Source organism: Suricata suricatta, chromosome 9, assembly GCF_006229205.1.
Source record: "Suricata suricatta isolate VVHF042 chromosome 9, meerkat_22Aug2017_6uvM2_HiC, whole genome shotgun sequence".
NCBI classification, from domain to species: domain Eukaryota; kingdom Metazoa; phylum Chordata; class Mammalia; order Carnivora; family Herpestidae; genus Suricata; species Suricata suricatta.
Window position 1 is genome coordinate 93917074 of NC_043708.1, and position 11820 is coordinate 93928893.

Here is an 11820-nt window from a genome sequence, read left to right on the forward strand (position 1 = left end):
CTTGAGGGTGTCATGCTAAGCGAAATAAGTCAGGCAGAGAACGACAGATACCATATGTTTGCACTCATAGGTCTAACAGGAAATTTTTAGAATGATCTAGCTTCAAGAAAAGCAAGCAGTGAGTAGTGCTTAAGAAAAATTGATTCAGTATCTAATGGATAGTTGATACCTGTCACAACATAGCATTTGATATACTGTTAAGTGAAACTGCAATACAATCTAAGTTTATTTTGGGAGTATTTGCTGTATACTTGGATTTAATGAAATGTTTAGAGGTGCAGTAGGCATGACTTTGAGTAGATAATGAAAGAAAATTAAAAATGCTTATTGACTCATGATGTGGTTTCATCTTAGCTTGGGCAAACCATGCAGTATTTAATACATAGTAGCAGAATATTTACCACTGAAGCTTGAAAAGACATGAGTTCTTTGCGTGCATCTTTCATTTATGCATGTGAGAGGATATTCTTTTTTTTTTAATATTTTTACATTACAGTACTTATTTTGCTTGGTGGTGGTGTTTGCTTATTTAATACATTCCGTCAGGGACAGAAATTACATGCTGTTTTTTTCCCCTAGGAAGTGTGTCTTGGGTTTTTCCCTTATTATTTTCATTACTTTTTTTTTTCTTTCTCTCTTCTTTTTTTGGTGGTGGGGATGGTTATGTTTAAATGAAGTTGCTTTTACAGCACCAAAGACTTAATCACCCATTTCCTATATAAAAGGTAGCTACTTTTTTGCATGGACCTCAAGCATATTGTAGTATAGAGGTGGAATTTAAGGAAAGGTATTAAGCAGGCAATGTTTTAGCTTATGGGCAAGTAATAAATTGTATCATGTATCTTGAATGTATCATAGATAAGCTGCTTTATAACGATCGCCACTTCAGATAGCTGTGAAATTAGGTGATTAACTAGTTGGTACTTAAACTTCTAATTGCTGTATAAGTCTAATTACATGAAATAGAAATGGGGGTTTTGATTTTTTACTTTGCTTTTCTGTTTGGAGTGTCATTGTAACTACTGTATTGCAAAGGATGGAAAATAAATGCATATGTTAAAAAAAAACCCTACCAAAAATATATAAATAAATACAAAAAAAAAAACCCAAAAAAACTCCCAAAACACAAAGACCAGGACCAGATGAATTCAAAGACAAATTCTACAAAATATTTATAGAAAAGTTAACACTTATTCTTCTCAAACTATTCCAAAATATAGAAAAAGGAAAGTTTCCAAATACATTCTAAAAGGCAAGCATCATCCTGAAACTAACACTAAACACACTACTAAAGAAACCAAAAAACAACTGTAGACCACTATCAGCAATGAACGCAGATGCAAAATATTAGTAAACTGCATTCAAATACATTAAAAGGATAATTAACCACCATCAACTGGGATTTGTTATGGGGATCAAAGACAGTTCAACATCTGCAAAGCAATCAACATGGTATACAACACTGACAAAATGAAGGGTAAAAAACCATATGATCATCTCAATAAATGCAGAAACAGCATTTGACAAAATTCAACATTTTTTCATGATAAAATCCTTCAACAAAGTGGGGGAATAAAGTAAAGGGAACATACCTCAACATAATAAAGCCCACATATAACAAACCCAAAGCTAACATCCTACTCAATGGTGAAAAACTGAGACCTTTTCCTCTAAGATCAGGAAAAAGACAAGGAAGTCCACTCTCAGTGCTTTTATTCATCATATTACTAGACGTCCTAGCCATAGCAGTTAGATAAGAAAAAGAGATAAAGGCATCCAAACTGGTATGGAAGAAGTTAAACCATTGCTATTAAAAGAAAACATGTGATACTATACATAGAAAATCTTAAAAGACTCCACCAAAAAACTATCCGAAGTAATAAATGAATTCAGTAAAGTTGCAGGATTCAAAATTAACACCCAGAAATTAGTTGTGCTCTATACACTAATAACAAAGTAGCAGAACGAGAAATGAAGAAAACAATTCCATTTATAATCATACCAAAAAGAGTAAAATATCAGGAACAGCTTTACGCAAGGAGGTGAAAGACCTTTACTCTGAAAACTCTAAAACACTGTTGAAAAAATTGAAGATGACACAAACAAATGGAAAGATATCCCATGCTTATGGACTGAAGCCTCAATATTGTTACAATATCCGTACTGACAAAGCCATCTACAGGTTCAATGCAATCCCTATCAAAATGCCAATAGAATTTTTTAGAGAACTAGAACAAATAGTCCTAAAATTTGTATGGAATCACAAAAGAACCCAAACAGCCAAGCAGTCTTGAGTGGAGATAGCACAATCCCAGATTTCAAGCTATACTGTAACAGTTGTAGTAAACAAAACAATATGGTACTGGCACCAAAATAGATCAAAAGAACAAAACAGAAAGCCTAGAAATAACCCATGCTAATATGGCCAATTAATCCACGCAGAGAAGACAAGAATACATAACGGCAAAAGGATAGTCTCTTCAATAAATAGTGCTGGGAAAACTGGACAGCTACATGAAAAATAATGAAATGGCACCCGTTCTCACTCTATACACAAAAACAAGCTTAAAATGGATTAAAGACCTAAATGTGAGGCCCAAAACTCCAAAACTACTAGAAGAAAATAGGCAGCAATTTCTCTGACATCAGCCACAGCAACACTTTTCTAGATATGTCTCCTAAGGCAAGGGAAACAAAAGCAAGAATAAACTATTAGGACTTCATTAAAAAAAAAAAAGGCTTTTGCACAATGGAGGAAACCATCAACAAAAGGAAAAGGAAACCTACTGAATGAGAGAAGATATATATAATGATATATCTCAGAAGGGGTTAATATCTAAAATATATAAAACACTAAACAACTCAACACTATGAAACCAAATAACCCAATTAAAAAATGGGCAGAATACAAAAACATTTTTCCAGAGGAAACATATAGATAGCCAACAGACCATGAAGAGATGATGCTCTGTATCACTAATCATCAGGGAAATGCAAATAAAAACCCCAATGAGATATTACCTCACACCTGTCAGATGGTTAATATCAAAGAGACAAGAAATAACAAGCGCTAGTGAAGATGTGGAGAAAAAGGAACTCTTGGGTCCTGCTGGTGGGAACGCAAATTGGTACAGCCACTGTGGAAAACACTATGGAGGGATCTCAAAAATTTAAAAATAGAAATACCACAGGATCCAGTAATTCCTCTACTGGGTATTTACTCAAAGAAAATAAACAACACTAACTCAACAAGATATATGCACACCTAGGTTTATTGCAGCATTATTTACAATCGCCAAGATATGAAAGCAACTTAAGTGTCTACCATGAATGGATAAATAAGATGGGATACAGACACGTGCACACATTGGCATATTACTCAGCCATAAAAAAGAACGAGAGCTTGCCATTTAGGACAGCACATATGGACCTAGAGGGCTTTATGCTAAATGAAATAAGCAGACAGTAAAAGGTGAAAAACCACATTATTTCAATGGACCTACAGGGCATTATGCTAAGTGAAATAAGCCAGACAGAAAAAGGCAAATACCATGTGATTTCATTTGTATTTAAGAAAACAAACAATAAAAGAAACAGACCCACAAATACAGAGAACAAACTAGTAGTTGGCAGAAGGGAGGGAGATGGGGGGAAGGAAAAGTAGATGAAGGTTGAGTGGGTGATACAGGCTTCTAGCTATGGAATGAATAAGGGGGATGAAAGTTACAGCATAGGGAATACAGTAAAAAATACTGTAATAGCATTGCATGGTGACAGATGGTAGCTATCTTGTGAACACAGAATAATGTACACAGTTGTCAAATTACTATGTTGTACACCTGAAACTAGTCTAACATTGTGTTGTCAACTAAGAAAATTTTAATATTGTATAATTTTTGTCCTTCAAAAACAGATTTGCTTCAAGAGTAGTTCAAATAAGTATTCATTCCTAAGATACATGTATATTGGGTTAAATACATGTACTATGCTGACTAAATGACACAAACCAAGTCTGTGTCTCTTCCAAAATTTACCTGTTGAAATCCTAATCCCCAGTTTGATGGTACTTGGAAGTGGGGCCTTTGGAAGGTGATTAGGTCATGAGGGCAGAACCTCTGCCCTACAGGACGAGTGGGATTAATGTCCTTATAAAACAGACCTGAAAGAGCTCCTTTGGCCTTTACACATGTTACAACACAATGAGAAGACTGCCCAGGAAGTAGGCCCTCACCAGATACAGAATCTGCTGGCACCCTGATCTTGGACTTTCTAGTCTCCAGAACTGTGCCAAATAAATTACTATTGATTATAAGCCACCAGTCTGTGGTCTTCTGTTACAGCGGCCTGAACAACGCCTGGCACACAGTGGGCCCTCAAAAGTAGTTTTCATTTTGCTGTATTTTTTTTTAGGTTTATTTATTTGAGAGAGAGAGAGAGAGAGAGAGAGAATGAATCCCAAGCAGGCTCCAGACCATCAACACAGACCCTGATTTGGGCCTTGAACCCATGAACCATGAGATCATGACCTGAGCAGAAACCGAGAGTCAGTCACTTAACCGACTGAGCCACCAAGGTGCCCCCATTTTGCTTTCCTTTAGACTAAACTATACCATAAGCTCACGTCACTTCATTTTTATAGTTTAACATTCTATCAAAATATCTAGTATCAGTGGACAATCAAATATCAGTTTTTCCTAACAGCACAGAAGTCTGGGATGTAACGTCAGTTTATTCTATCATTTACCATGCATGTGAACATCTTAGCTAACAGCTTTACCTTCACCTGCAACATGTACTTCTGTAATACTGGTCTCTACTATGGGATGACAATATTAGGAATTAATATATGAATATAGTATTTTAGGAACTCCATGCATTTGGTGAAATGGCCTCACATGATTGGAATGAAAGTGCCATTATGCCCTTTGTAATGCCTAGACCTTAGATCATTCTGGGCATGTTATAAATACTAAGTTCTAAAAGTCCTCAACATCTGTGATATAAGGTTTTAAATGTTTGTGGTTTTTGTACCAGTTGCTTTCCCCAAACCAGTGATCTTTTTACTACTGAGGTGCGTGAGGTTTAAAGTGGCTAACAAATGTACAGCTTAGGAAGGTGGGTGAATGGCATTCATGTATGAAACTGACTTTATACAATAATGCCATTAATAAACTTATTTTATTAACAAAGTCAACCAAATTTTTAAATAAAATTTTTTCAAGAAAAATGGAGAATAAAACTGCAAATATTCATAAAAATCATGTAATAAACAGTCTGTATATGTCCTTTATGGCAAAACTGTGAAATGTGAGAGGTTTCTGCTTTTGTCATTGTTTTTGGTTCAGTTTTCTCCATAAAGAGAGAGAACCTTCATTTCTGTTGAGTTTATACCCACTCCCAATCAAAACAAGAAAAAATATGCTGTTAAGTTTTTTACTTATTGATTAAATATACCTAAAAGTTAGTGCTAATCATATTACTTATATTTTAGAATGTATATTTTAGAATGTATATTCTAGTTCTGATTTTAAAAGTAAACAGATAAAGTGAACCCATTTAATCCTTTAAACAACTTCATGAGGTAAGTATCAGTATTATTCTCATTTTGCAGGAAACTGATGTACAGAGGGGTTAAGTAACTTGCCAAGGACCTCACAGTTAGTAAACAGGAGAAATGGGATAAAACCCCCAGCAGGCAGGCTCCAGAGGCAAATGCTGTACTGTTTCTCAATATTGTTATCAGCAGGTCTATAGAGACTGGGAATAGGAAAGGAGACCCAAAATCACTCTTGGCCATGCGTTAGGGATACCTTGAAGGTAAAGATGACTTAGACCCCTTGAATTGTGTGGAATTAGTGTGTTAAAGACAGAATTATTTAATTTTCCCAAGAGGTAACTCCTCCATACCTCTGGGGAAAGCAAACTAGGAAGACTAAATTAACTGAATTTATTGAAACCTCTTTGTTAACATTTACCAAATCAGATTTCAGAAACATCTGTTGAGTTTAAGTGTAGAAATAAAAATAGTAACTCCTCCCTATAAGGATCCCATAATCTAGAGGAAACAATTTTTCTTTTTTTGAAACTGTTAAATTTAATGAGATAAATACTGCGATACAGAGAAGCACAGGATGTAGAGGGAACATAAGGAAGTCCCATCTAATAACGAGGAGGAGTATTAGGAAAGACGTCCTGGGAGGTTTCACAGAGCGGCTGCTTTGAGGATGAGTACTCTACAAAAGGTGGGGAAAACAGAGGGCAAGCCTAGCAGAAGGAACAGAATGTGCAAAGAAAGTTTTAAAAGCAAGAGAAACCATTACATCTTCAGACCTAGAGCACAGGAGAGTGTTCTCATGGAATATGAAGGATAGAGAACTAAGGGATAAGCCTGGACCAAATAAGACAGGGCCAATGCAAGAAGGCTGGATTTTTATCCAACGACAATGGGGAAACACTAAAGAATTTTACAAAAAGAGTAACATGAACTGTGTTTTGGAGCACTATGGCAATGGGACACAGTGGCCAAGACGTTCAGCCCTAGAGCTTAGCCCTCGCTTTGCCACTTACTAGCTGGGTAAATTTGAATGTGTTATTTACCCATGTATTACTTAACCTCTCTGAGCATCAGTTCCTGAACTATGAATGATAATAACCCAAACAGGTTATCGAGAGGATTAAGTAAAATGATCAATTTAAACCAATTAACAAACTGCTTGGTAAGTACTCAAGAGATAGTAGTTATTTATCACCAGTGGTGATGTGGAAAATGGATAAAGAGGGACAAAACAGGAGGCCAGGAAACCAATGAGAGGGCGATAAAATCTGAACTAAAGGAGTGGTTGTAGAAAGGTCAAAGAGATGGTAGATTCAAAACATAGTAAGGAGACAGATAGTCCAGGACTTTGGGACAGTGCTAGGTGGGAGTGGGAGATGGGCTTGGGTCCCTGGATAAAAGGGAATGTGGGAGAAAGAGAACACTGGACATCCCACAGACAGATACCTTTCAATCAACATGTTAAAAACAAAATTCATTTATTTCCCTCTCCTAAATCCACTCCTTGTATATTATCTTATGGTTTTTCTCTTCCACCTCTCAGGCTATCACATTCTGCTTTTCAGGGTCCTCTTTTTCCCTTTTGTCTCCTAAATATTACCATCCCCCAAGCTGCTTTCCTCAATGCTTTTCTCTTCTCACCTTTTACTCTCTCGGGTGAGCTCTCTACCCCCAGAGCAGCAATTAGTATTCACTTGTTTACTGATAACTTCCAGATCTCTTACTTCTGGCTCAGACCGCTTCCCGCAGTTCCAAACCACGGAGATCCGTTGTGCATACTGAAACATCCCAGGGGCGTGCTCACTTTCCTGATAACCTGCGCGGCCCTTAGATGTACCAATTAAAAAACAAAACAGTAACAAAACCCCCAAAACTCTTTCCTTTAGACTTTCATTGGCTCTTTTATAAGCTTCTCCTCCGATCATAATCCAAACCCTGCATATATTCACTCAACGCGGCCTACATTTTTTAAGTAGAGTCTACTTTTGTACTTTTATGACATGTCAGTGCTATCATCCCATCATCCCAGCCTAAAGCACATCCTAACTTCTCCAATGTCATTGCTAACTCTGGTTAAAAACATTTTATCCAGACTAAATGCCTCAACTTCCTTCTTCATCTCTAAATTAGTCTTACAGAAAAAAAAAATGCAAAAACAAACTCTTTATTTCAAGTCCTGATGCTATTCCCCTTCTCTCACCGGCAGTGACCTGACTTATGAGAAGGAAGCCTTGTCTGTCTCACCCCCAGCTTCCCATATTGAGAGCCTAGCACATGGTACATATTTAAGAACATGTACTGAATGCTTTATTAATTCATTGCCCTCTCTTCTGCTGTTTTTCAGCTTCTTCTCTCTCCTTCTACATTGGTTTCTTCTTTAAGACTACAAATATGCTGAAGCCTTTCTTCAAGGGAAATAAAAAGACACTTTCTCTTGACTTTCTCTAAGCTACTGGCTATGTCTTTCTACATACCACCTTCCTTAAGTCACATCTTTCTCACTTAGTTTTCACTACTTTAACAGGTGGTGTTCTCCCCAAAGTGCCTTCTTAAACTGATCTGCTAGACCTTTTTCTAATCCCCCATCTACTTTCCTGCTCTTTCTGCATCATCTCCACAAGGGAACAGTCACGGTGTCTTAGAACTCTTCTCCAGGAGGCATTACTTCATTTCCTTAAGACGACAGGTTACACGTTCCCTTTTTTCCTGTAGCCGATCTCAGTACTTATGCTGTTGGTAACTGACTACTACGTGTCAGTAGCCTGGACTAGAGATTTCCTGACGACAGCATATGCTTTCTTAATCAATATTCCCACTGTCTGGCACTACTACTGCTCAATAAATATTTGCTGAATAAATGAATAAATGCTGTCATCAGACCCACACCTAAGAGTTCTAAGAACACTGGATAATGTGAATGTTGGCTAGAAGTAACATTCTAAAAGAAAAAGTCATGTAAAGCAATGAGGGGCTATAGACAATCAGAAAGCAACATAAAGATGTAAGTTATTCATGTATTCACACATTCATTTATTTGGTATTTCCTACAGAGAAAGCAATGAAGGGAGAAACAGAAAGATAACCAAGATATCGTACCTATCTTCATGGATCTTTTTTTTATGTTTGTTTGTTTGTTTTGAGAGAGAGAGTGAGCGAGAGAGCAAGCATGAGCAGGGGAGGAACAGAGAGACAGGGAGTCACAGAATCTGAAGCAGGCTCCAGGCTCTGTGCGGTCAGCACAGAGCCCAATGTGGGCTCGAACCCAGAAGCTGTGAGATCATGACCTGAGCCTAAGTCGGACACTTAACTGACTGAGCCATCCAGGTGCCCCTCTTTTTTTTTTTTTAAGCTTATTTACTTATTTTTGAGAGTGAGCAAGCAGAGGGAAAAACGGAAAGGAGGGGAGAGGGGAGGGAGGGAGAGAGAAGCCCAAGCAGGGCTTGGGGCTCCATCCCAGGAATCCAATCCCATCAATCATGAGATGATGACCTGAGGCAAAATCAAGAGTTGGATGCTTAACCAACTGAGCCACCTGGGCATCCCTCTTCATGGATCTTACAATCAAGGGATAAGGGTCTGGGGAAGGTAAGAACTGGTAGAAAATAGGATTAAGACACGGCCACCAAATAGCAATTCGGAATCTAATATTAAAATATCAGGACAAGTTTGGAAAACCACAAATCAGCTTCCTCTGGTCCACTCACCTTTTCAATCTAAGTCTAACAGCAGTTCTCACACCTTAGTGGGCATAAGGAACACCAAGGGATCTTGTTAAAGATGTAGAAAAATCTCCCTGAAATCCTGATTCTATGGGGCCCAAAACCTGTATTTTTAATAAGCATCCCAGAGGATATGATACTGTATCCAAAGAATATGATATGTATCCAAAGAATATAGTACTATAAAGTCCTTAGTCATTTATGTTGTCATAATTTTACCACATCTGAGTTCCATCTATAATATTATTTTCTTAATAATTTCTTCAAATTGAAACTCTGGTGTATGTATCTTAGCCTTCTCCTAAATGAGAGATTCTATATCTTATATTTTTTATAATACACATGAAATAAATACCTAACTATTTAAAAGTCTATCTGTATACATGAGTGGATGGGAAACAGTTTAAGGAGCACTGCTCACGGTTTATGTTCTGCAAAGACCACATCCTGCATGTAGTCTTAGGATATAAATTACAACAAAAAGTTTCAGGGCAGTGAAGTTTAGCAGAACTGTGCTTCAAAAGAGCTCATGTAGATATTCTGGTACCTCTTATAAACTAATCCAAAACTGTTTTAAAAATTAATGTTATGCTCACTACAAAGAGACTCATAAAAATCCCTTCTCATACTGACTCTTTATTTTAAAAAGTGGTTTTTTTCTGGTACTTAACTCGCAGGATTTTCTTGAGCTGACACCTGAGCCAACTCCCAGCAGCTAAGGCACCAAACTCAAAAGCAGTAGCTGGAACAACATAAAGATAGATCTGTGCTCTTGACCCACAGTAAGATACTCATTCATTTTATTTAAAATTACATTTGATTAAGACCAATAATTGAGTTCAAAGGTATCAACTTGAGAGCTCTCTTTCTTCTCCTTCAACTCCAAGGAAATGTCTGATAATAGGCAAAATCATATGGTAAAAATATCAGAGGAATAATTGTACCTCAGATACCTCAAAGTGTCTGACAACTCAAAACCACGAACAACAAAAGAGAGCTGGAAGAGAAAACCCTGCGCCCGCTCAAACACTGTGCCTGTTAGGCCTAACACCAATATTCTGCTCTAAATTACGTTTTTGCTTAAATGGCTAAGAAAATCAATCTCTACCTAAACATTCAAGTGGTGTATTCTGGATACCACATTGGCCCTGTGTCACAATCCCGTTCTCTATGTTTAATCTCAAGTCACATGGAACAAAAACATAGATGAATGACCGTGGTTCTTGATCTCTACATCACTTAAGCCAACTGCAACATTTACCTTCTTACTTACGCATTTGTAAAGCACTTTAACCTGTGTGGATGAAAGGACTATCACAATAGCCTCTTAACTAGCTTCCCTGCGTCAGCCCTTGTTCTCTACCGTCTATTCTCCACAGAGCAGCCAGAGAGACCTGTTGAAAACAGAAGTCAGATCACTCTTCTCACCCTTTCTGCTCCGCTCAGATTACTCTCCTTTGTTCACTCTGCCAGTTACCATAACTTCTTTGCGGTCGCTTGAATACACGAGACCCAGGGCCTTTGCACTTGCTGTTCATTTTGCTGAGACCGCTCTTCCCGCACATATCCACGTGGCTCTGGTCTATCGCTTCCTTTGGGTCTTGGTTCAAACACCATCTTCCACGGGCCGTCTTACACATACATAACCGATACCTCTCCATCCTCAAATAGATTTCCTTCCTAGCCACTTCACCTGCTGTTTCTCTCTTACTACGCGACATTCCATATAGCTGTTGTTTGTCATCCGTTTACCCCACAAGAATGTGAATGAATTCCTGCTGGGTGAAGGCTCTTTTGCTTTGTTCACTGTTGTACCCCAGTGCCAAGAACAGTGCGTAGCACACAGTACATGTTCAATAAATATTTGCTTAATGAGCAAACAAGGTTATTTCAACTTTGGGACTTTCAGCCTTAACCCTATTTTGAGCTGGAAATCCGAGCTGGAGGACACCCCCCAAATTTCCCTCCGGTATTTGGCGTCGGTGAACTTACACGCATTATCTTTTGTCTGGTACAGCGTTCCCTCCGATTTTTCTTAGGCAGCCCAACATTTCCTAACTGGCGTGCAAGGAGCAAGCAAACCAATCACGCATAAAATTGATTTTAGGTGATTCGATTCTTATCCATAAGCCAATAGAGAAAATGCCTTTTGAATTTATATAGTGTCTCCTCTCAAACCCAAGAAAAATAAGCAGCACATTTGTTGCCTCTGAGGGGTGGGAAGGGGGGCTGGGAGAGACGCGAAGGCCCGGTACGCCTTCCTCAAAGCGGCAACTCTCGAGCAGTCCAACTTACTTTTTGGGGGGTGGGCATCGTTCGTGGTCTCTGCCAGGGGGTGTTTCCTTCTCACCCTTCGAGGTGCCTATTGTGCTGTCTCGAGAACGAGCTGAGGCAGGAGAGCGGGGCACGGAGGGATGCTGAGCGCGGCTTGAACTGCCGCCTAACACAAAGTCGAGCAGGCGAGGGCTCCGCGCGGGTGGCGAGGGGCGAGCGGGCTCCGGGGCTGCGCGCCCGGAACCGCAGCCTCGGCCCCGGGCGCGGGCGGGA

The 11820-nt window shown here is 38.7% G+C and overlaps 1 protein-coding gene across 1 annotated transcript in view; it reads right to left on the reverse strand.

Annotated features, from left to right (window-relative positions):
- PYGO1 (pygopus family PHD finger 1) overlaps positions 1-10598 on the reverse strand; it is a 24354-nt gene extending 13756 nt beyond the window's left edge. Inside the window, exon 1 of the mRNA XM_029951662.1 lies at positions 10547-10598. Within this exon, the coding sequence (XP_029807522.1) occupies positions 10547-10550 (4 nt within the window). The 5' untranslated portion in view covers positions 10551-10598. The remainder of the gene's footprint in view (positions 1-10546) is intronic.
- Positions 10599-11820: the final 1222 nt, after the last annotated feature.